Source organism: Trichoplusia ni, chromosome 3 (assembly GCF_003590095.1).
Source record: "Trichoplusia ni isolate ovarian cell line Hi5 chromosome 3, tn1, whole genome shotgun sequence".
Taxonomy (NCBI): Eukaryota; Metazoa; Arthropoda; class Insecta; order Lepidoptera; family Noctuidae; genus Trichoplusia; species Trichoplusia ni.
The window spans coordinates 2,135,628-2,162,624 of NC_039480.1; the positions used below are offsets into that span (position 1 = coordinate 2,135,628).

The 26,997-nt window shown below is 36.5% G+C and overlaps 1 protein-coding gene across 1 annotated transcript in view; it reads right to left on the reverse strand.

Annotated features, from left to right (window-relative positions):
* LOC113508835 (Kv channel-interacting protein 4-like) overlaps positions 1–26,646 on the reverse strand; it is a 53,280-nt gene extending 26,634 nt beyond the window's left edge. Inside the window, exon 1 of the mRNA XM_026891979.1 lies at positions 26,463–26,646. Coding sequence (XP_026747780.1) covers positions 26,463–26,466 — 4 coding nt within the window. The 5' untranslated portion in view covers positions 26,467–26,646. The remainder of the gene's footprint in view (positions 1–26,462) is intronic.
* Between the last annotated feature and the right edge of the window lie 351 nt (positions 26,647–26,997).

Below are 26,997 nucleotides of genomic sequence, written 5' to 3' on the forward strand. Positions count from 1 at the left end.
AAGGAAGTTGGAACATTTATTTATTTTAATAACAGTATTTCAATTTTTGTATGAAGAATATTTTCCATGAAATATACTTTTTTAGTATGTATTTTTAAATTGTTCAACAAAAATATTTCGTTTACAAGTTATTGTTGAATGTAGTGACAATGTAAAACAGCAATATCTGTGTGTCGTGTGTCGCCGCGTATACTGCAGTAGATTACTAAGTGTTAGTCAGTAATATAGACATATTATTATTGTTCAATTGTGTGTTATTATTTGTGATAGTAGAGGCTGCGTTTGTGTGTTTAAAGTGTGGTTAAAAGTCATTGTAGTTTACAACATGTTTAAACAGAGCTTAGGTTTATTTGAAACACATGAAATATGAGTTGAAGTAAATTAATTCCGTAATTTTAAATAAATTGGTCTCTCTCTATATAATTTGACATTCAATAAACAGACTTTGTAGGAGTGAACATTTATTTTAAGATTAGCTTAAGGTTTTCTTAAAGCAAGTTGTTGAGATCCATTAATTATTTATATGTTCATAGAGATAATGATTGGGTGTAAAAAGTAAAAACTTATTTAATCTGTTATTTATCTACACTAATATTATAAAGAGGAAAACTTTGTTTGTTTGATTGTAATGAATAGGCTCATAAACTACTGGACCGATTTTAAAAATTCTTTCACCATTCGAAAGCTACATTATCTACGAGTGATATAGGCTATATTTAATTTTGAACAGAAATAGGGTTCCGTAAGATATTAGGGTTTTTCTGACACAAGGTGTAAAAAATCAACCAAAAAAGTTACTTATTTTGCGTACCCTGCCTAAGCTATTAAAGATAGAACCATAAAATGTTCTAAGTAATTGTAGATATTATAAATATCTACAAAAAAGTCCGTAACACACGATACCTATCTATGTCAAGTGAGGCACAATAACCATTTTTTTATTGAAAAATCTTGATTTTTTTGGACTACTTTTAAACGCGTTTATTTTACTTATGCTATTAATCCTCATCAAAATAAATTATTTCATCACTAAGTACAGTTAATGTAGATAATATTTGGTCTTTGAATGATTAAAATTGGACGTTGGACAATTAAAATATATCGATTTCCATTATTACCAAGGCCTGGTGAGCGTGTATATTTTGTTACCAGAAAATAATATAACGTCAAATGTCGTGTATAGAGAAGCTCTACAATAATAGCTTAAGTTTTCTATCCTAAAACAACGGGTTGCACTCCGGGGCTTAACAACTAACATCCACAGAAAGAAAATCTGTTCAGCCTGCGGATAGTGACTGCTTCGTTGATGTTAGTGTCGGTGTCTGTGAATTGACCTGGGAATCATTTTGTTTGCTGACCGTGTCTTTCCTGGGTAGGCTTTTTGCAGCGGTAACCGACATCTACGCGGGCGGAGCCGCGGGCGGCCGCTAGTTGTTTCATAAAACAAATATTAGATTTCTTTTGTACCTATTTTTTCATACTAAAAATCTGTTTAATTTTTTTGCCGAATTATGATGTAAGAATTCGCAAATTGTTAAAATAGAAGAGCGTGCAGCGCATTTAATATAATTTTATATATTTAAAATTGCGGCACAAAATAAAAAAATCATCATACCTATTCTAAATTCCACTCTACCTCACATTCACATTATACTAAAACTGCATCCATTACAGTTACCACCAATATACATACAACCCTCTCTAAAGTGTAAACTCCAACGCAAGCTATAATATATAATATGTTACCGCGTCGCTAGGTAAGGATGTTAGCTTTAAATCTCAGCTATTCATTATTTATGAGTTACTAGCTTTTCGCCGCTGCTTCGCCCGATCGATGTCGGTTATATAGCGTTTCCAAGAGAACGCTTCAAAAGTCCGGGATAAAAACTATCCTATGTTCTTTCTCAAGGTCAACTCTATCTCTGTACCAAATTTCATTAAAATTAGTTTAGTGGTTTAGATGTGAAAGCGTAACAGACAGACAGACAGAGTTACTTTCGCATTTATAATATTAGTAGGGAAGTAGGGATGTTACCGACTCGCTGGGGAAGGACATTAGCTTTAAATCTCAGCTATTCACAATTTATGAGCTATCTCATAGCTTGTGAAAATACCCAGCGATAGTTTACGAAGCGACTGTCCTTGTAACTGTAGGTTACATAAATGGGTATATTATATGAGGTCGCAGGTTCGAAAGCTTTCGCTAAAGTTTGGTTATTTCAAAGTTTTAGAACCCTGTTGGCGATGGTGACTGTATTTTATATTTCTTAATGATTCCCCCATTGAGGAGTTTAATTTTTGTGTTGTGCGGAGTTTAGCAGACATTCGAGTCACATGCACGAATAAAACTAAACTCAGGACTAGCACTTGTAAGCGGGGATCGAACCGGTACTGTACGGTGAGTTTGTCGTGGTGACCTCAACCACCTATATGGTGTATTTTTATTCGCGTTTATTTTTTGAATAAATTACTAATAATACAACCAGCATGTAAATATTTCTATTCTGAAAATAAATTTCCCAGTACAAAAAACTTTAAATATTTACAAAAACCGATCTAACCTCATCTCAAATTCTAAACTGCTTCCCGAGTCAAATAACAGTGAAAGCCTCTTAATCTGTGGCATCTGTACACAGCCTCCCTCACTAACAGCTGTAACATCGAGAACAATTCACTGAAACCCGTTGTAATGTCTTCACAAACGGAGCAATAAAGACCCTCGTAGCCTCGTAGCGTCGTAGAACGTAGATAGCCGCTACGTGCGTAGCCCGTAGCTCGTAGCTCTTAGACCGTGGCGATGGGAGTATATTATGCTATAAAGTTTTTCTTTGGTGTTTTAGTGTAGGGTTGGCGAGTCTAACAAACAATAATAATGAGTGGTGGAAATATATTTTTATTTTGATTGAAAGGAAGTCTGCGTGATACAGTTCTCATTCATTTGATGGTACGAACGATTTTCAAAAATAATTAAATGATACATAAATGCTCAACCTAGAATACATCATAGATTATCACAAGACAACGAGTAAAACCGAGGTCTTGGTTGAGCTATAGTGTTCTGTTTCCCCTTAGTAAAAGTAATTATCACCACCAAAACACAAAAAAAAGGTATGAAATTGTAAAGTTATATTATATATGTTTAAACTTTTAAACTATACAATTTTATTTTCTCGAGTGATCTAGCCACAATCTTTAAATTATGATTCTAAGACATTTGTCAGCATCCCAACAAATACCAAATGTAATATATTCCAGTATTCGTGTCACCCCACAACCACAACGCGACACTAATTCCTGCGAACACTCTCACTACTTAACTACGGTTTAGAAGGCTCTACACATTGCTACGACGCTACGACGCTACGGTGCTACGGTGCGTAGCCGGAGGCTGTTACTGTAGGCTGTAAGTGTCGGCTGTTTGCTTAATTACACAGCATTACAGTCGGAGTAAAATAAAAGGAAAGTTTCTTCTTACATATTTAATTTACTTCTTAAAAGATGAGATTTTTTAAATTCTAGCAAAAGTTTTCTTGCTTTTTGTTCCAAAGACAATTTTGCGGTTAAACAACCTTTTGTTTATTGCTAAGTTATTGCTTTCAGCGTCACATTTGACACAAAAGGAAAGATTTATTTTGGACAAGGTAGAGACGATTGGGTAGGATTTTGCCCATATATATGAATCATTTATTTAATAATTTATGCAAACAATACAAGAAAAAAGTCGTAACATAACAAAATAACATGTGTAAGAGTACCTACTGGCATATTTCTGGCGAAAACTCTACAAGTAGAACCGCGATTAGAGAAGTGCTTGATATTGTAAGACAGTGGTGTGCGGTATAATAAATGCGAATGAGAAATTAAAATAACTATAACATGTACCTAAATACAAGTATATAAATAAACACATACAGATAGTTAATTAATTCAGTGTTTCGGAAGGCACGTCAAATTGTGGGTCCCGGCTGTTACTCTACAACTTTGACAGTCGTTACAGGTAGTCAGAAGCTTGAAAGTCTGACAACCAGTCAACTGTGTTGCCCAGATAACTAGGTAGAGGAGGTCAGATAGGCAGTCGCTCCTTGTAAAACACTGGTACTCAGCGGAAACCGGTTAGACTGGACGCCGACCACAACATAGTTGGGAATATGCTACGATGATGAGATAATTAATGTAATTAAATAATAAATATTTTTACGCTTATTACACATGAACAATGTACACTGGCGGTCTACATAATTAACCACTATATTAAGGAATAAATTAATAATTAAATTATTATTAATAATAATTTATTTGACTCTATGTAATGAAGCTTGTATCATTTTAACACTAAGTATATATTTTTCATTTAAGTTTTAATTGACTATCATGAAAACCTTTCCAATAATCATGAATTCCTTTCAGTAAGACTTAGTTGAACAGGTTGCCTTAGTCCTAAAGTTATCTCCTTAGTTATTGTGACGAGGGTTAACGTATCGTGACCGCTGTAACAGTGAGGTATTGTGAAAGGTCCCGGGTTCAAACCCAGAGGAAATCAAGATAGACCCGCGTTGGTCTGGGTGTGAGGCAGACTGTGTACAGTGAATGCTAAGTTACGGTTAAAGATATTTTATTTCTCAAAAGAATTACAAATTCACTTATAGAGAAAACATATGTTAGTGCAAGGCAATTTATCCACCAGCAAGCGTAGATAAAAACTATAACAAAAAAAAAATGTATCTTAAAACTAACATCACAAAGTACTTTCACATAATATAAATACATTTAGCACGACAATTAAATAAAACAGCAAACAAATTAGAAGAAGGTAGGTTACATTCAAGAAATACCACAAAAGTTGAGGGGAATTGATTTGATTATGATTTAATACGACTTCTGTATGGAATATAAGGCTTATGTCGAGAAGTATACACAAACATTCAAGACAGTCGAGACTCAGGATAAGCATTCGTGGATCACACAAATGCTTGTCCTACGCGGAGATCGAACTTAGAGGGTTAAGTGTGATGACCAATATAGCAGTCAGGGTCACTGATCACTAGACCAGCAGGCCAGTCAAATGTTTTCTTGATTGCATGATATTTTTTTCGTATAAACGTGAAATAACTATTTTACGATAATACTTGCAAAAACAACCCGTACCTATATCACTGTGAAGAACATACGTCATTAACAGTTTGCATTGTACGTCATGCCCACAGCTGGACTACTCCTTTACCCCAGCAGAAAGAACCAAGGATACTCCAATGGCACATAAATATATCAGTTAAACCAACTACAGTTATAGTAAGAACTGCAAGCTCCCGCTGCGGTTTATTTTAACTTCTCAAGGTTTAACTCACCCAGAGGCTACTAACTACTAAGCTACATCCATCTTAACCCCGTTTACATATAACTTGCATTAACTTATACAACTCCTAAACAAACGGAGCTGTGCCACAACTAGTTAAACAGTCTCGCGTGGCTACAGTGCTACGCGCTACGTCACGTAGCCCACGTCTACGTGCTACGAGACTCGTAGACACAGATGCTACGAGTAGTAAATGGTAATATTAACGAGAAAAGGTTTCATAATCGTGAGGATTTGGGCATTATTTCATACTAGCTGTTGCCCGCGACTTCGTCCGCGTGGTTAGAAGATATAAGTTATAATTTATACCTGCTTTCTATATATCTATCTGCCTTCTATCTATCTTGTAGGATTCAGTCAGCGTTTGCAATGTAAGCGCAAAAATGTGTTTTTTTACGACCTCATATTAGAAACCTCAAAAATTGTAGCCTATGTGTTATTCTGATGTATAAGCTATATTGTGGTAAAGTTTCATTCGAATCCATTCAGTAGTTTTTACGTGATAGAGTAACAAACATCCATACATCCATACTTACAAACTTTCGCCTTTATAATGGTAGTAGGATAAGCTTCTAAATACAGTACTTTTGCTATTGATGTGCGACTGAGCTGTGGTGATTGCCTTCTATTTTAATAGGTGGCAACACATTTGTCGAAATTACTAGAAACCGTCACTGGTCATCATCATCTTCAATTCAATCGAATTTCGGTCTGGTTTGATTACTCTGAGCATAAATAAGGATATTTCGATAATTTCCATTTAAAATTAGATAATTATGAATGTTTTTTTTCCTATCCAAAGAAAAGAAACGGAACCCTGTTATTACGTCTCTAAGGCTCCTCTTTTAGGCTAAAAATAATTTTAAAAGGAAAAATGCTAAAACATGGTCTTAGATGTGATGAATAACTTTTTCCTTCAGCCTATTTTTAAGATCAACAGTCACTCTCTCGTTACAAGATAATTACTTCCATGCTTTTTATAATATGTTAGGATCCTAGTTAAACATATAAAGCCTCCCGTTATAACGGCAGTTAACGTAACCGCGCAGTTAATTAACAGTCAGCCATCGCCCGAACAAGGTAAACATACCGAACTAGGATAATGTTTGTCTAGGTACGTCACTGTACAGGTCAAACAGAAGTACAAGTGTCAACAAATGTTGTAACTGACTCTGTTCTGAGGTGTCATGAACATTTTCGTAATTTAATTCTCGTTTTGATCGATTCGAAAGAGACCTTTCAAATGTTATGAATCTAATTTTAATGTCGTTTCAATATATATTTTGTTGTAGAGACGAATAGGTAGGAAAACTTTTAAATAAGTCAGGCTTCTAAAAATTGAGATTTAAAATAAAAATGTCTTAAGTAGAAATACGTAAAGATTTTTAAGTAGTCTTCAATAAAGATACTGTTTTAAAAAAAACGAATGACAAACAAAAATAAATGGCATAAGTATGTGTAATAGGCCCAAAATTATTCTACAAAACAGTTTAAAACTCAATTAACAATCAATCTGAAATGACTCAATTTCTTCTATCCCACAGTTGTCAAACCCTGTTCCTAATTCCATATTTATTTGACGGCCTCCGTGGTCGAGTGGCGTACGCACCGGTTTCAAGGTGTCGCTAACTCTGAGGTCCCGGGTTCGATCCCCACTCGAGTCAGTGTAAAAATTCACATTTCTACATTGTCTCGGGCCTGGGTGTTTGTGGTACCTTCGTTGTATCTGAATCCCATAACACAAGTGCTTTAGCAACTTACCTTGGGTTCAGAACAATGTATGTGATGTTGTCCGCATTTATTTATTATTATTATTTACATTCCTACTGCTTTCTCTACACTATGTCAGTAAGGGTGTTTACACACTATACCACATAACATGTGTCGGTGTGCGCGGGGGTTAATGTTGACGGTCTGGTCTTATATGCAATAAGTTACTGAGAATATTGTCTTAACTTGTCTTAGATATTATAAGAAACAGAGAAGGGAACTACTAGAGAAAAGAGAAGAGGAGAGAAAGGACATAGGCTATCTGTTACTTGATAAATAAGGTTGTATCTGGGGGCAATAGGAATCATAGTGTGTATGAAACTTATGTTCGGGTTGAACTTTTTTTTTTTCTCTAGCCTACTGTGTCCCACTGCTGGGCAAAGGCCTTCCCCAAATCTTCCCACGATTCTCTGTCCCGGGCTTCATGGAACCAGCCCGTGCGGTAAACGTTAAGATCATCTCGCCACCGCTTCCTAGGACTCCCCTGGCGACTAGGTTTGGACTATGGCTTCGAAGGGTGAATGGATTTTGAGGAAACTTTGCTTTAATCTAGGCTATATTTTATCCCAGCATTCTCCAGAAAACGGGAAAACGCTATAAACTGAAGTCCACACAGGCAGATTCGAGAGCAACACAATAATTAATTATAAAAATACAATTATAATTATAATAAAAAATCATACTCAACAATTTATCTGAAAATTCCTAATTTTATTATTATCATAAATTCAGTCAGGGTTCGTAGTCGCGTGTCACGTGACAACAGAGACCGGGCGTGACGCGTGACGCGGGACGTGCTGGCTGTCCCGCCGCCGAGATTAAACGGAAAATATAGGAGCATCCGAGTATTGGAGGGGAGTGATGGATAGCTGATAGCAATAGTTATAATATTGTTGATAAATATGGAAAATAAAAAGGCAAACGATTTTTTTTTTCACTTGTAATGAATTGCTAAAATAAAGTTATGGAAGAAGAAGACATGTTGCGCCGACCCCAAATAAAAATAACTGGGATAAGGGCAGGGGAACGATGATGATGAATAATAAATTGCTGAAAATTTGTGAGGATAAACGTTTATATGTTATTTGTAAATGCGCGTCATTTGAAAAACTGAATACAATAGAATAGAATATTCTCTATCGCACGTCACATAAATACAGGATTGGATCAAATAAATAGTTACATGGTGCCACTATGGGCGGTCTTACAAAATACGTGGATAAAGATTATGAGATCTTTTTAGTGACCCTCTGGAAAATTTCATCGTGTTCATTCAGTTCATTGTTTAGGGCAGTCAGAAGGAGCATGCCGGAGTTCTAGCGGATGCAAGGGATCAACAAAACATCTATTTGCGAAAGCGTTCGCAATTACGATTAGCGATTAATTTTACAAGGTGTTTTGCGCGATTATCCGTATTTTGTAGGTCAACACTTCAAACCCACTGAGCATCCCGTGTCCCGGGTTCAAGCCCCGCGTAGGACAAGACTAATGTGATCCACAAATTACTGTCCTTAGTCGGTGCGGTAACCGTCTAAAAATCTCATTAATAGCTATGTTTTTGAGGTCTGGAAAATAATTGTCGTATTATGATCAAAAATCTTAAAAAATATATCAACAATGAAGTAACGTCATCTAGAAGACTCTGGTATGCTTATCCTGCTCCGGGACAGTTACAATATGTAGTTATCTCTGTAAACACTAACTTGTACAAGTCACAGTACACAACTATCTTCATTACGAGCGAGAGCAAATGACCTGGTTTAGGGTGACCATTAATGTAACATCACTGTAGGACAGGTTTTACCAGTGTGTGAACGATTGCAACGCATTGCCATACACCGACACAAAAACGCGGATGACGTAGCACGGCGGTTCAGGTTTAGTCAGTAAGAGTCTGACACTACCCGTTCCTTAACCCTAGGGGGCGCGTTCCACGTTTTACAAAAAAAACCTGCTTTATTGAGAGAGTCACATTGGTACTTTGCCTGAGTTGGGATTGAACCCGTACCTCGTGCATACAAATCAGAAACAACTCCACCAACTATCCTACTTACATAATATATGACTTATTTTCAATTCATAACAAAAAAAAACCCTCCACATCTTTAAAACAGAAATATCCCACATTATCACCCACACATGGTCACCCTACCGCAGTTACACAGCGGTTACAACATAACCTTACCCCCACAGTTAAGCGGAGCAGTTAACTACAGCTATTTAACACATAGTTGAAATGTTAAACTTTCACATGACTGACGTTATTCGACAAGTTTCAGTAAGTGCGGGTTTGATTCCGGGTTGAGATATTAACACGACAGTGTAAAGTGTAATGATTTTGGGACTAAACTGAGTTTAATTAATGTATATTTAGGATTGACACAACATTACATGAGATACGATTTTTTTTGCAGAACCACACGCAAAGACAGTAAAACAAGCAATTGTATGACCCACGGATGGCCTTAGCATGTCTATGCAGTCCCAAGACACAAATTTAAAATTCCTTAATGCGGGTGATTACTATTTATTTAAGTGGCATTTTATTAATAATTCTAAAAATATGATTTGGGGTAACTGTAAAACACAAAAGCTTTGATAGAAATAGGTTTAAATGTCTATACACAAACACGCTTATTTATATCACACAGAAATACGATCAAAATTTACCATAATTTAATTAATTTTGAATTATTAGCACGAAAATAAAATAAAACAATCGTTACAAAATATAAAATAATAATTCTCTAACAAAAAAAATACAAAACCGCCTTCAAATAAAAAACTATTTAACCACACTTGATAAAATGATGTCACCAATTGACATCTCTTTCACGATCAACATTAAAAAAAAGCAGCAAAATAACTTATCCAGACCAAAGTTCTTAAAACACAAAAAAAACGACGAATTGACAACCTCCGTCTTTTAAAAGTCGGTTGTAAGACTGCAAATACTCACACGAACCTCTAGGGACACAGCGCATCTGAAATTAACATTTAGACTAGTTTTCCAGCGATACCCTCAAGTATTCTAGATACATTGTCTAAACCTAGACAAACTATCCCTACTATATCTATACTCGATACTAATATATAAAGCTGAAGAATTGGTTTGTTTGTTTGTTTGAACGCGCTAATCTCAGGTACTACTGGTCCAAATTGAAAAATTATTTCTGTGTTGAATAGACTATTCATCGAGGAAGGGTTTAGGATATAAACCATCACGCTGCGACTAATAGGAGCGAAGATACAATGGAAAATGTGAAAAAACAGGGCAGGTATAAATCATAACTTAGATCTTCTACCCAAGAGGACGAAGTCGCGAGCAACAGCTAGTGTATTATATATTAATATTATAAATGCGAAAGTAACTCTGTCTATCTGTCTGTCTGTTACGCTTTCACTTCTTAACCACTGAACCGATTGTAATGAAATTTGGTACAGAGCTAGAGATGACCTTGAGAAAGAACATAGGATAGTTTTTACCCCGGACTTTTGAAGAGTTCTCTTGGAAACGCGATATAACCGACCTCGACGCGGGTGAAGACACGGGCGAGAAGCTAGTGTAGTTATATAGTCCCAGACAAGACAAATGCTTTTAAAATCCTTCTCGCATCTAAACCCGGTTACATTCGGACGATGTATCTTAAGATAAATGTATCGTGGGACTGTCGGCACTGTAGCAAGATATATGTATGAGCGGAGAGCTATCTGTATGTATTTCTGTTTTCGTTGCAACGAAACAGTTTTATTTTGTAATTGTGCTGTGTTTTCCCTGCAATTTTTTTCGTTAAATGATAATGATATGATATGTTTTTTCTTGCTCTACCCTTTTTGTATAGAGTGACAATGCTTAGGAACTATTTAAATTATCTTAGTTTTTAAGGTTATACACCCAAAGGGTTAAAACGGTTTGTCCGTCTATCGCCAGTTACCAGACTGTATCTCATGAAACGTGAAAGTTTTACAGTCGACATCTAAAAATTAAAAACGGTGTTAAGTAACGGTTGTTACTGAATTAATATGTATTTATTAGATATTTGTACGGAACCCTCAATGTCGCGAGTCCGACTCGTACTTGACCGCTTATTTCCTCGTGTTTTGCCCAACTATAGGACATTCATAGGCTAATAATAGTACTACACGAATATAACAACACAAAAACCAGTAAATAAAAAACAAAACACATTCGTATTGATTAGTCAATTATGACCTATCCACACACCAACCTCAACGAGCGCCGCTTAACTTTATAGATCTACACTTTTAGTAAGCTACTAAATCAAGCAATCACTTTCACTATGCAAATATATGACAGAAGTACAACTCTACCGCGGGTGTAGTGTGGTTTAAACCACTCCCGCATAAATTAATTTCATCCTTGTGTCGCGAGGGGTTAATAAAATTGGGCAACACGATATCCCTTATTTAGACTTGCTAGTAACGACTGTCAAAGATGTATGAATAACAGCCGGGACCCACAATTTAACGTGCCTTCCGAAACACGGAGGTACTCGTTATGACAAATATGGTCACCCATCTACGGACCGACCGCGTCAATCGTAGCTTAACCTGTGCTCGATCAACTTGTGCAGTTATAGCTTAGCCACGAGCTCCACCAATGTCGGTTTCAAGGTGTCGCTAGCTCTGAGGTCCCGAGTTCGATCCCCGGTCGGGTCAATGTAAAAATTCACATTTCTACATTGTCTCGGGTCTGGGTGTTTGTGGTACCTTCGTTGTATCTGAATTCCATAACACAAGTGCTCTAGCAACTTACTTTGGGTTCAGAACAATGTATGTGATGTTGTCCGCAACAAAATAAATAACATAAATCCAACTCTCTCTCCAACTGATCCTTCTGTTATTTACATTGTATATTGTCCTCGCTGGGGGTGGGAGGGGTGGGAGTGGGGTTGTACTAATGGTAGACGTCGGAAGCAATTGCCTGATTGCCCGCTGTACGAGCTATAGCTGTGTGGCCACGAAACCAGCGGGGAACTGGTGAAGCTAATTTTATGTTTAGATAATCTATACTTCTATACTAATATATAAAGCTGAAGAGTTTGTTTGTTTGTTTGTTTGAACGCGCTAATCTCAGGAACTACTGGTCCAAATTGAAAAATTATTTTTGTGTTGAATAGACGATTTATCGAGGAAGGCTTTAGGCTATAAACCATCACGCTGCGACTAATAGGAGCAAAGATACAATGGAAAATGTGAAAAAAGCAGGGCAGGTATAAATCATAACTTATATCTTCTACCCACGGGGACGAAGTGGCGGGCAACAGCTAGTTTTATTAATATACCACAATTTGCGCACAACGCCATCTAGTTTCAAAATATGAAAAAGCAGAAAGGTAAAATACTAAGGCCTGGCTGTATGTCCGTCTGTCACCAGGCTGTATCTCACAACGATGATAGCCAGACAGTTGAAATAAAAAGGAAGTATTTTATTTTAATTTTAGTCTAATAGATTTAAGGGTCCAGAGCCCTCGGTGGAGGCCCAGGCAAATTATTTTCCAAACAAAATGAACAATTTTGTAGGCAAAGGTAATAGCGAAAAAAGTATTATATCAATGGAAAAGATGTTTACTAGGTTTACAAGTTGAAATTTTAAAGATGTTATTTTTCCGATGTCTCTATTGTAGAGGCTCCCTGCTTGTGGGGGGCCCCGGTTGCCCTCCCCTAAATCCGGCACTGATAGGAGGTCATACAGATTGCATTCAATCGCCATTTTTTTAATTAATCCGATTGGTTGATACCTTCGTGGTTACCACAACAAACCCACAGTTATGGGTCGCGGGTTTGGCGATCCACGAATGCTTGTCCTGAGTTTGGATGTCTTGTGCATGTGACTTGAATGTTTGTGAAGGCACTAAACGATTTTATCCTTGTGTCGTGGGAGGTTTCACAAACATACAATTCACATGCCCAAGGACACCCAGACTCAGAACAAGCATTCGTGGACCACACAAATGCTTGTCCTACGCGGGTATCGAACCGGCGATACGTTGCGCTCAGTGAGTTTGGCGTGGTGACCTCAACCACTCGGCTATCCGTGCAGTCGTATTTATTTAGCCGTAGTTATCAATATCTTATATCAGATACAATCTTGTCATAATATATTTAAACTATTCAGTTCCCTCTTATTTCGTGGCCCCACAATAAATTCAATCGATACGTCAAAAATAGAGCTGTATTAATAGATAGTGACACCTTGACACTAGCTGTCGGCTTAGTGCCGGATAGCGGCACTAATAGTGTCCGGAGTACCGGCTTAGTGGCGCAGTACACAAATACAGGTGCATTTTCAGACGAACATGCTTTGAAATAAAAGAGAGATTTTTGAAAAATACATTTTCAAAATTAAACGTTACTTTGTGATTTATATCGAACTTCAACCGACTCGTAACCCAACCCCTATTAATACTGAGGTTCCTGAAAAGTATGTATGTCCGTCTGTTACTAGATAGTTTCTCATGAACCGTGATAGTAGGCAGTAGACATTTTCACACTTATTGCTTATATGGTTACTATCTAATAACAAAGCAGCAACAGAAACACAACATTTATAAAAATACAAACTACGAATCAGAATCATGAGACACAGTCTAGTGACAGTCAAACATACAGCAGACCTCAATATTACATTTTTAAATATTAGATACATGATCATAAAATCTAATCTTTTCATCCTCGTTTTCTCGACATTACCTGCAAGTACCTACTTGTATACGCTAAATACAGCCTAGTTCCTGAAAACTCTACTGAAAACACATTTATTTTCTTTTAAAGCCGCCCAAAGAAAACAGGCATGAATGGGGTGAAAAGGCGTTTTGAATGGACCTTGTATGAGTCGTGTGTTGTGTGTGTATGAGACCATGAATGTATAGCATAGCATTTGTGTGTATGGATAGTGAAGAGGAGCTCGTGGCTAAGCTATAACCGCATAAGTGAACCGATCACAGGTTAAGCTACGAAGCGGTTGGTCCGTAGATGGGTGACCATCTTTGTCATAACGAGTTCCTCCGTGTTTCGGAAGGTATGTTAAGTTGTGGGTCCCGGCTGTTATTCCTACATCTTTGACAGTCGTTACAGGTAGTCAGAAGCTTGAAAAGTCTGACTGCCAGTCTAACCAAGGGGTATCGTGTTGCCCAGGTAACTGGGTTGAGGAGGTCAGATAGGCAGTTGCTCCTTGTAAAACACTGGTACTTAGCTGAAACCGATTGGACTGGTAACCGACCCCAACATAGTTGGGAAAAGGCCAATGAGTGAAATAGGTTTGTACGGTGATTTTGAATATAATGTGTGTGTAACTTGAAAACAGTGAAGAAAAAAGGGAATTTTTATATTTTATGTCTAGTTTCGTCTTAGTTTAGTATGTTTAACTGTTTTGCCATATTTACGTGTTGAAGGAGCCAAAACCACAGTTTATTTAAGATTTTGTCTGTGAAGTATTGGTGAAAGATCGTTTTTATGTATTGGTATAACATTGGAAGTAACTAATTCTAAATTTTCCAGCCAAATAGTAGCAAGTAAAAAGAAAACTTAAATCTATAACGAATTAGATAATTAAAATGAAAAACACATTAGAAACCGCAGAGCATACCTAGTACCTAACTTCAACACAAACATCTTAACAAAACATTTTAATATCTTCCTCCCCTCGCTTACCTGCCAATAAAGATTATATTCATTGAATCCAGTATAATACGTTACACTCCCCCATTTATAAGTTGGCACACTCTGTGTAAACATATCAATAGTTTAGGTTTTAATTCTTTGAGAACCGGTATTGTTTGCGATTGGCAAGGTACAGGGATCGATTCCCGGTTAATACTAGTCTATATAATATTAATAAATAAATGCGGACAACATCACATACATTGTTCTGAACCCAAAGTAAGTTGCTAAAGCACTTGTGTTATGGAATTCAGATACAACGAAGGTACCACAAACACCCAGACCCGAGACAATGTAGGAATGTGAATTTTTACATTGACCCGACCGGGGATCGAACTCGGGACCTCAGAGCTAGCGACACCTTGAAACTGGTGCGAACGCCACTCGACCACGGAGGTCGTCATAATGGTTTACTCACGCGTATTTAAAACTTGCCCGACTAGTTTCGGACTCAACCGAAGTTTAAACGAATCGTGAGCGGTTGCCGCATCAGCTCATTAAGGACTCCGGTTGGGTCTGAAACTAGTCGTTCGATCCATAGCCCATGATTACAACTAGTTTTAAGCTTATTATAAGATCTGCAAAAACTTCGGCCTAGCTTTTTTCCAACTATGTTGGGGTCGGCTTCCAGCCGTCTAGATTCAGCTAAGTACCAGTGTTTTACAAGGAGCGACTGCCTATCTGACCTCCTCAACCCAGTAACCTGGGCAACACGATACCCCTTGGTTAGACTGGTTGTCAGACTTTCAAGCTTCTGACTACCTGTAACGAATGTCAAAGATGTAGGAATAACAGCCGCGACCCACAATTTAACGTGCCTACCGAAACACGGAGGAATTCCTTATGACAAAGATGGTCACCCATCTACGGACCAACCGCGTCAAGCATAGCTTAACCTGTGATCGTTTCACTTATGCGGTTATAGCTTTGTCGCATTTGTAACACTCATTATGGAGTGCAAATAAATATAATATGAATATAAATAAATTTGTAGGTGAACCCGCATGACACAGCTAGTATGAGCTCCACCCATTTCACCGCAAACAGTACTTTCTATAAATCAGAATAAAACCTCTTTTTATTGAAATCGAAGCTTAAACCGATAAAATATCGAGAGATTAAACGGTGCAATATATTATACGCAGCTATCTCTCTCGCACGTATGTATGATTTGGTGTGTGTAAGCAAGATAGAAATATTTGTGTTGGTATGCGAATTTCAAATTGAATTTAATTTATTTTTATTCGTGTTTAGCGTTATGTATGGGCTCTGTTAGAGCAAGATAAAGTTATATTACTGCTAGCTTTTCGCCCGCGGCTTTGCCCGCGTCGAGGTCGGTTACATCGCGTTTCCAAGAGAACTCTTCAAAAGTCCGGGATAAAAAACTATCCTATGTTCTTTCTCAAGGAGATTGACTCTGTACCAAATTTCATTAAAATCAGTTCAGTGGTTTAGACGTGAAAGCGTAACAGACAAACAGACAGACAGCTGGAGATACTTTCGCATTTATAATATTAGTAGGGATATCTATACTAATATTATAAAGGGGAAACCTTTGTATTTTTGTATGTTTGTATTGAATAGGCTCAAAAACTACTGGACCGAGTTCTCTTGGAAACGCGATATAACCCACCTCGACGCGGGCGAAGCCGCGGCCGAAAAGCTAGTATACATATATTTCATATAGGTACTATATATTTATCAAACGGGACAATATTTTGCGTCGCGCGCGTGACACGTGACCGTTTGTGATTGACGTCACGTCACCGACACACCGCCTGAATAATATACTGGCGGGAAAGTTGGAATGTGGGGTGACACTAGCCCACTGTTGGGCAAACATTTGTGTAGAGAAGGAACAAGTATTAATGGTCTAGTTTGGGAAAACGTTCTGTCTAAGTTCTGAATAGTTTTATAAGGTCAATACAATGACTTTTCACTTTTCGTGTTGGCATAATGCTTAAGAGAGTAGGAATGGTTTCAAATTTAATTCATCGGCCATTGCAAATAGCAGAACAGGGGCCCTGGAGGCGTGGTTCAGACTTGTGTTCAGAGAGAAGTTATATCTGCATGTTACGAAGTTATATAATTTAGAGAAATTTAGAGGAGGGAATGATATTGTTGGATAGTTAGAATCATTTTGGTTTAGTACTTATAGATTTTACTAGCTGTTGCCCCCGACTTCGTCCGCGTGGTTAGAACAAATAAGTTAGGATATTTGAACGGAAGCCCTCGAAGATGAATATACCTGTTTTTTCCACATTTTCCATTGTATCTTCGCTCCTATTAGTCGCAGCGTGATGGTATATAGCCTAAAACCTTCCTCGATGAAGGGTCTATTCAACACAAAAAAAAATCAATTTGGACCAGTAGTTCCTAAGATTAGCGCGTTCAAACAAACAAACAAACTCTTCAGCTTTATATATTAGTATAGATATATAGATTTCTAGTTAAAACTTTAAATAGATGGGTTATATTCATTTAATATTAATTTATACTGGAAATAATATAATATTCCACATCTTGCACACAACGCCATCTAGTCTCAAACTAAGCAAAGCTTGTATTATGAGTAGTAGACAACTGATAAACATACTTATAAACATCAACGACTAAATAGATTTTTCCCACGTTTTTATAAACTCACTTTCTTGTTTGTTTGTCGTTCCGGTGATATTTTCTAACTAAATTTTGAGGCAACTCCCGATAAGCTAGCAGGCTGAAATTTTCAGGGTAGCTTCAAACCCGATTACAATGCAATTTACAACTATAAAAACGGCTGGACCTATATCGATAAAATTTTAATGGAGTGACATTTAAAAACATGCGTATTTAGATTTGTTTAATCTATTTTTACTTTTTATACCCATTCGTTAACCTTGTCGTAAACATTTCGTGGTATGGGGTCTCGTGGTAGGGGGTCTGACCCAAGAGAGCCAAGTTAGAATTGTCTCATGTTTAACATAAAAGTAATATTTTTTGTTTTCATATTGTTTTTGTTCAAAAGTTTTCAGTAATGTTGTTCGAGGGTCCATTTTTCAGGAAAATATCGTGAGGTCGTATTGAGGGTGTTTTCAGGTTTTTATAGCATTATAGTATACTAGCTGTTGCCCGCGACTTCGCCCGCGCGGGCTTCAGTTTGCAGTACAGCTAATACTATTGTCAATTGGATTTGATATTGACGTGACCGTCGGTAAAACAGTGCACAGGAACTTTATAACTGATCCGCTAGATGGCGCTGAAACATTTTTTAAATTTTTCGTAAATACTTTTTTTCTTTTTAATAAAAACCATCCTATGTTACTTCTAATATATCCAAGAATATGTGTACATAATTTTATGATGGTCGGTAGACAGTTTTTGCGTGAAAGCGTAACAAACTTGCTTTCATATTTATATACTAGCTGTTACCCGCGATGTCGTCCTCGTGGTTAGGAAATAAAATATTTTCTCGTAATTAATGGTAGCCTATGTGTTAATCCAGGGTGTCAGCTAACTCCATACTAAATGAAGAAGTTTAAAGCAGTTTTTGCAATCAGAGATATGCGATGAGTGTCAGAAATGTAGCTCTAAAGTATACCTGCAGGCGCCTACCATTGATATAGATCCTGAGAAGATTACCGTCGAAAAACTGTTAATAGATATGAACAAGAAGCTGGAGATTATCTATAATCTAGAGAAAAAACTTGACGATCTCACGGATACTGTAGATTTTTATGCCGAACAATACCAGCAAATGCTGGAATTCAAAAAGACTGCAGAAAATAAAATAAAGGCTATAGAACAACGGAATGTATATCTTGAAAAGTGCAATGCGGCTCTAGAAGAAAGGGTAGTTAGCTTGGAGAAGAAAGAAAAAGAAAAAAGCATAGAAATAGCGTGCCTGGAGAAAAATAAAGAAGACGAAAACATACAAGACATAGTCAAGGACGTTGCCGCAAAGTTAAGTTTGAATCCAGAAGATATAGAAAGTGTTGAGAGGATGAGCTCACCAACTACACCAAAATCGGGGGTAGATCGACCTCGCCCGGTTGTGGTGAAGCTGCGGTCGAAACAGGCTCGCGACCAGTGGTTGCAAAAACGAAAATATCGCATCACGAATGGAGACTTATATGGCAACAACAATAACAACAGAATTTACATAAATGAAGACTTAACTAAGGCCACGAGATTGTTATTTTGGGAGACCAGAAACCAATTAAAACACCTATATAAGTACATATGGACACAAAACTCCAACATACTTGTTAAGAAGAGCGAGAACGAAAAGATTATTCGTATTAAATCAGAAAACGACATAAAGCAGCTATGCGACAATAACAAAAATGTCCTTGAACATTTCTAGGAACTTGACGACAACGAAACACTCTGCGCACACTACGTGATTTCCAAAATTATAAAATTCGATACTTTAAACTTGGATACAACCGATATTGAATATAATAGATATGATGATATTAATACTTGGTCTAAACAATTCTCAAATAAATATATTAACATAATACACCTGAACATAAGATCTATGCGAAAACAATTTAACCAATTGCTTGTCTTATTAAGTCATTGTATAGTCAACAGAACAATAAGTGTCATAGTTCTTACAGAAGTGAACATAAAAAGTGAAGAAGTTTCATTGTATAAAATTCCGGGATATATAGTATTTCCTAACACCAGGGAGGCAAGAAGAGGAGGTGGGATACTGGTGTATGTAAGAGAAGACTTGACTTTTACTACAGTAATGCCACAAATAGCACTAAAAGCAACAGAATTGACATATGGAAAACTTACAAATGGAACAGAACTACACACATAATGGCTATATACCGACCACCAAACAAAAACAAGCTAATATTCATTGCGGAATTGGAAGCCATACTGAAACAAATTCCATTTTCAGAAGAATTATTATTAATCGGAGATGTCAACATTAATATAAGTCAACATACAGACACGAGTCTAAATGCTTATAAAATCATGTTGTGTGAAAGCGGCCTGCAAAGTGCAATACCTACGACCGAGGCGACGCGCGAAGCGATCGTGGACGGCCGGCTGAATTCCTCGAATATTGACCATGTGTGCGTGCGCGCGGGCCGCGGCCGGCCGCTCGATGCGCGCGCGCACTTGCTAACTTGTACCCTATCCGATCACTATATGGTTGGAATTAGCTTGGCAAAAATCGGTGAGGTATCCAATAATAATTTTAAAATACAAACAATTTTAAACGAAAAAATGGTTCGCGCTAGTTTAGAAGCAGTTGATTGGTCAGAATTATTGCAAATTAATTGTCCTAATTTAATGTATGAAAAACTACACAAGATTTTTGATGAAACATACAATACATGTAAAATAGAAATAATAAAAAAGGAAAAGAGAATTACGCAACCTTGGGTAGATAGTGAACTCAAAAAAAAGTTAGAATATAGGGATTTGCTTTTCAGGGCTTGGAAATCTTCACCGAATAACATGAATAATAGATTAATATATACAAGATACAGAAATAAAGTAAATAAATTAATAGACATCGCTAAAAATAGATACAGACAGCTTGAGATAAAGAATTGTAATAAGAATTCTAGAAAAATATGGTCTAATATAAATAAATGGATAGGTAACCCTAAAACTAGCTTAGATAGTGTTATTTTAAAATACTTAGGGCCAACAAATACTGTTTATAATATATGTAATAAGTTCTCTCAAACCTTCACTGGAGAAATATTAAAAATTAAGCATAATTGCAATAACAATTTTCTAGATAGGAGCTCATATGTGAAGCCAATTAATATGTCTTTTTATTTTAGAAAGGTAGATGCAAGCACTATAGAAAAATATATAAATAAACTAGATTTTAATAAAGCACCTGGAATAGATAGAATTAGAGTACAGGATATTAAACAAGTCAAAAAACAAATAAGCCCAGTATTAGCGAAATTTATAAACATGTGTGTAGATAAAGGAATGTACCCGGATATTTTAAAGAAATCTATCATACGTCCTATATATAAACAGGGGAGCCACATAGACTATGGCAACTATAGGCCAGTCGCGATATTATCTGTATTAAATAAAATAACAGAAAAAGTAATTGTTAATGAAATAAGTAGTTACTTAGAACAAAATAATATAATATCAGAAGCACAGCACGGGTTCCGGCGCGGACGCAGCACCGCCACCGCGCTCACGCAGTTCACAGACTACGTCAACAACAGTCTCAACGAGGGTAAGTTTGTTGCTGCTCTGTTTATTGATTATAAAAAGGCCTTCGACACTCTGGACCACGAGGTGCTGCTACGAGCAATGGATGAATGTGGCATCAGAGGCCCCGTCAGCAGGTGGTTCAAGTGTTATCTGGAGAATAGGAGTATCCGCACCTCGATAGACGGAACCACAGGAGAAGAGGTAAGCGTGAGTCTCGGTGTGCCGACCGGCTCCGTGTACGGCCCCGTTGGCTATATTATGCATGTCAATAGTGTCACTAACGTAATAAAGCATTGTAAGATGTTCATGTACGCGGATGACATGTGTTTAATGTATTCGTCCAATAACACAAGAGATGCACAAATGCATATACAGGAAGATTTTGAAAATATCATTAAATGGGCACATGATAACGGCATAATAATTAATTTCGCTAAGACAAAGGTAATGTACATCAGTTCCCCGTATAGTCACTACAATAAACAAGGTAAGTTAAGTATACCTATCTACGGACATACTTACGAATGTCTGCACCACAACAAAATAGGATGCCAGTGCGTAGCTATAGACGTAGTAGATAAATTCCGGTACCTAGGTTTGACAGTGGATAGTGAACTTAACTGGAAACTTCACGTTAATGAGGTATGCAATAGACTGCAATCAATCCTAAGCAAATTCTTTCATTTGAGTAGCTTTGTGAATAGAAAAGTTTTATATGTAGTATACTATGCACTCGTCGACTCAATAATTAGTTATGGACTAAGTAGTTATGGCCTCACGTTCAAAACGCAATTAGATCGCATTAAACAGTTACAAATAAGAATAATTAAATATTTAGTTAGGAAAAAAGTTAAACTAAAGTGCAAACAAAACTACGACGAATTATTTAAAATATGTAAAATACTACCAGTGCATGCAAAAGTAGATTACCTTATAGCATTAGAACAATGTAAGCTAAATATGTACAAAAATCCAATAGCACATAATTATCGCACTAGGCGGGTTGAACAGGGTAAATATGTAATACCATCTGTAAGAAATTATTATGGTAAAAGAACAAGGAAATATATAACTCCTGTAATATTTAATAAACTAGACTTTATAAGAAATATGTCCAAAGAAGTAAGCAAAGTAACTATTAAGAAAAGACTAAAAGAAGTATTAATATTATAAATAAACATAGGAGTAAGAACAGATCTCATTACAATTGTTAACCAAATAGAAATTTCAATAAGAATTAGTTGTAATAAATAATGGTAGATATAAACAGGTTGATGTTCCTAGAATATAAATTTAATTTTTATATTGTAATAGTTGCAAGATAAAGTATATATAATGTGATTATTGTTTATATATAAGAATAATAAATGCTACTACACTCATTGTAAAATATAAAAACACAATAAAGAAAAATGTATAATGAAGAGCGCTATTATCGCCAACAAACTGCTTTGCAGTTTGGCGATTTTTTATGTAATTTCCTATTTTCTATTTTTTAATAAATAAATAAATAAAAAAAAATAAAAAAAATCTCAATAAATAAATAAATGCGGACAACATCACATACATTGTTCTGAACCCAAAGTAAGTTGCCAAAGCACTTGTGTTATGGAATTCAGATACAACGAAGGTACCACAAACACCCAGACCCGAGACAATGTAGAAGTGTGATTTTGAAATTGACCCGACCGGGGATCGAACCCGGGACCTCAGAGCTAGCGACACCTTGAAACCGGTGCGTACGCCACTCGACCACGGAGGTCGTCAATATAATCGGTTCAGCCGTTTTGACGTGAAGAAGTAACAAACATACACACTCACAAACTTTCGCCTTTATAATATTAGTGGGATAGTAAGTACTGTAAGCCTTATGTCCAACCCTGAGGTACTATCTAGAAAAATGATAAGTCATAATATACATATATACAGCGACACACAATCGATCCCTAATAAATTCTGTCCTTTAGCGTTTTTGATAGAACTTTGGAATGGACGAACCAATTTTGTTGAGTTTTTTTTTCATTAAACTAGAAATAACTCGCTTATTTTCGTAAAAATTTCGTCAATTTTGGTTCAGTAATGTTATTAGAAATCGTATGTATGTTAGCACGGAACAACAACAAGTGGTTACAAGTTACCAGTGTTAGTATCCTACAGCTTCGCAATAATGCCTTAAATCCTTATTACTGTCGCACAAAGACTTCCAGACTTCTTTTCTATACTTTAATAAATAAAGCTGAAGAGTTTGTTTGTTTGAACGCGCTAATCTCATGAACTACTGGTCGAAATTAAAAAAAAAATGTGTTGAATAGACCATTCATCGAGGAAGACTTTAGGCTATAAACCATCACGCTGCGACTAATAAGAGCCAAGATACAATGGAAAATGTGAAAAAAACCGGGCAGGTATACCTAAATCATAACTTATATCTTCTACCTACGGGGACGAAGTCGCGGGCAACAGCTAGTTGTTTTATATTTTTCTTAGCTTTATTTATAAAAACGACTCCCTTACAAAGAAATTTTGTCACAAAAACACCTAGACTCAGAACAAGCATTCGTGGATCACAGAAATGCTTGTCCTACGCGGGGATCGAAATAATACCTCACGCATAGCCATAGCCGTGATAACCTCTACTACCAGCTATCAATGCAGTCAAAAATAGGCCTATAGGCCAAACAGATAGGCTATAGGCGCAGTAATAATGTATTTAATCCGGTGGGAGCGATTACACAGTGGTTCGGGAGTTAATTACTATTTGTTAACCGAGAATATAACAGGTCAGAGATTATAATAGTGGGGTGTCTAACTACTGGATTTAAAACAATGTGAAAATAGGAAAGCTGTGTTTTAAATGACACGTATACTAAGGTGTTTCTAAGCTATTTTTTATGGGACTACCCCACCACACATGCCCATGTGTCATTGCAACTCCTGTGAGCCAGGATCTACAACAAAACCAACGAAAACCATCGAAACACTTAAGTTCGGTGTGTCCCAGGAAACAATTAACTGCCTTGGAACCCGCAACGAAATTAATCAGAAATAGTAACAAGGAAAAGTAAGAAAAAATATTCCACTTCCCTCCATAAGTTTCTAAGTTGTAACTGCACAAGTTGATCGATCACAGGTTAAGCTACGCTTGACGCGGTTAGTCCGTAGATGGGTGACCATCTTTGTCGTAACGAGTTCTTCCGTGTTTCGGAAGGCACGTTAAATTGTGAAATGTGTGATTTATAAGAAGAATGAACCAGGTCATTTGTCACTTGGTTGAACTGATAATTTGATAGAAAAAAGCTAAAGAAAAAAATATCACTCATCACATTTATAAACATATCGTTCGTACAAAAACAACTTTCTAGCTCTGATAGATAAAGATATAAAGTTCTCCGATAGACCGTCGGACAGATGGACAGACTGCGACTTATTAATAAGATACCGGTTTTATGCTTCGGACGGAATCCCGAAAAATCTACATTATACATGGCGCCCAACATGGGGCAGCTGAATAATGAATGTTCTTTCAAAAAATAAGTTAAAACATTGCTCCATACAACTTTAACGAGTTAAATATTCCAGTTAAAATAACATTCAATTAAACTTTAACCATTGTTCTTAACTATTCAGTGAAACATCTGAAACAGAGGAATTTTGTGAATATTTCAAGCCGATTTTACTTTTGTATTAACTTGTTCAGTTAAAATTAACTTTTAGTTAAAAACACAGTTCTTTAATAATGTATTCTTGTTTGGGACTTTGTTTTGTTTTGACGTTTATCTTTTACAATGCTAATGAGAACACAGATTGTAATTTTTAAGAGAAAATAACCAAGTTTAATACACTAACTCAGGCTCGCGGTTTCGCTCGCATTTTGAACTAAATCACCAATCTGCTATACCAAGCGAGGTCAATGCTTAATCTTTTCTATTCTACATGGATCCTATGCCCAACAGTGGGATATGGACACGCTGGTCTTACGACTGCCCGGATAGCCGAGTGGTTGAGGTAACCACGCCAGTTCGATCCCCGCGTAGGACAAGCATTTGTGTGATCCACGAATGCTTGTCCTGCGTCTGGGTGTCTTGTGCATGTGACTTGTATATTTGTGAAACTCAAGACACAAGGATTAAATTGCTTTTTGCTATTATTGAACCCACAAACAACACATTTTGACAAAAAAATCCTCTGGTTACATAAACGAAATTTCATTTAACGTTTTTAAATAAACTTCCAACGAATTTTAAATTCTCTCTGTGCATATTATTCGGTACATACTAGCCCTCACGCCTGGCGTCGCTTGCTGTATATTGGTTTTCGATCCTGCAGTTTGCTGATAATAAATAAACCTTGTTTGTTTGTTTGTCAATGCGGGCTTTTAAAACGCTTTTTAAATTCTGTTTGAGATATGTTCCATTTAAAAGCACGGTTAAGCTTATAAGTGGGAGGAGTATATCCGATTGTGGGAGCAGGACATACATAGTGTAACGGCTCCGATGATGAAAGTTAAGCTCCGCTTGATGAGGTTGATGTTTGGATGGGTGACCATTTGTAAATATACCGAGTCTCTTTGAAAGTATATTAATTTGCATTAATCGTGGTCTGTCATCCTAACTGAAAAATAGAAAATTATCACTACTTGACCTTTATGCGATTAATTCTAATTGTTTGTCTAGATGTTTTTAAAACTTTCACCTTAACCTAGACTTAGAAACAATTTTATAAACTTCAAATACTTTTTTAAAACATTAAATCGATTTTAGTTTTAACTAACAATTCAACGTTGTTTTAACAATTCAACAGAAATTTACAAATGACAATCAACCGTATTACTAAAGCAGTTAGGTCGATATTCAAATGCATTTCAATATTGTTTTTCTTGGCTTAACACCAAATCTGTCTCAATAAGTTTCTCCAAGTTACCTACCAGTACTTGTTAAAGTGAAATTTAGCATTAGTGTGAGAGGGACACCGCTATACGGGATGTATTGCGGTCTCTTTCACACATAGCAGTCTTTTTAAAAATATGTTGAATAGGCTTTTGAATAAGAGTAAATTTTATTTGAAATTAGTTTGGTTAAATTGAATGGCGACCCATTTGGCTAAGACTTGCTTTCAATATATACATTTCTTAAAGAAACTGCGTTAGTTCTGAAGTGCATTAGAGAGATTGATTTTTATGTGATTTAAAATTGTTTTAGTTAAAGATCTGATAAAGTGGGAAAGTGGGGACTGTTGCCCAGCTGTGGGATGTCGGTGGTTAAAACAACTGATTCAAACGGTATGAGAAATATTGTGTTGGTTGAGAATTGTGATAAATTGGATAAAATTGATTGTTGCATAGAAATTGTTTTCAGGAACTTCTGGTTATTAACACCAGAAATTGCCTACAAATAATTTCTGTGCGATATGCTAATACAATGAGTTATATTCGCTTCAACTACTATAATTAATTAATACTCACCCATGTCTCCGCTCGCCACTTTGCCGATTTACGTAGTAACTGGTGGAAACTGGTGGAAGCTTGCTTCAGCACTTCACCACACACACTGACTCTATAATAACTGTTACAAGTAAAGATGATACAGTTTTAGGTTTCTTATACTCTATACTAATATATAAAGCTGAAGAGTTTGTTTGAACGCGCTAATCTCAGGAACTACTGGTTCAGATTGAAAAAATATTTTTGTGTTGAGTAGAGCATTTAACGAGGAAGGTTTTAGGCTATATACCATCACGCTGCGACTAATAGGAGCGAAGATACAATGGAAAATGTGGAAAGAAAAATAAGTATGGCCTTTTGTTCTATAATTAGACACAGGCCTCTTATATTGAAAAAGAATGACCATTGATCATTTTCTTTTCCCCACGTTTCTATACACTCACTTTTCTTGTTTGTTTGTCGTTCCGGTTGGATTTTTGCAACTCAATTTTGAGGCACTTCCCGATAAGCTAGCAGGCTGAAATTTTCAGGGTAGCTTCAAACCCGATGACAACGC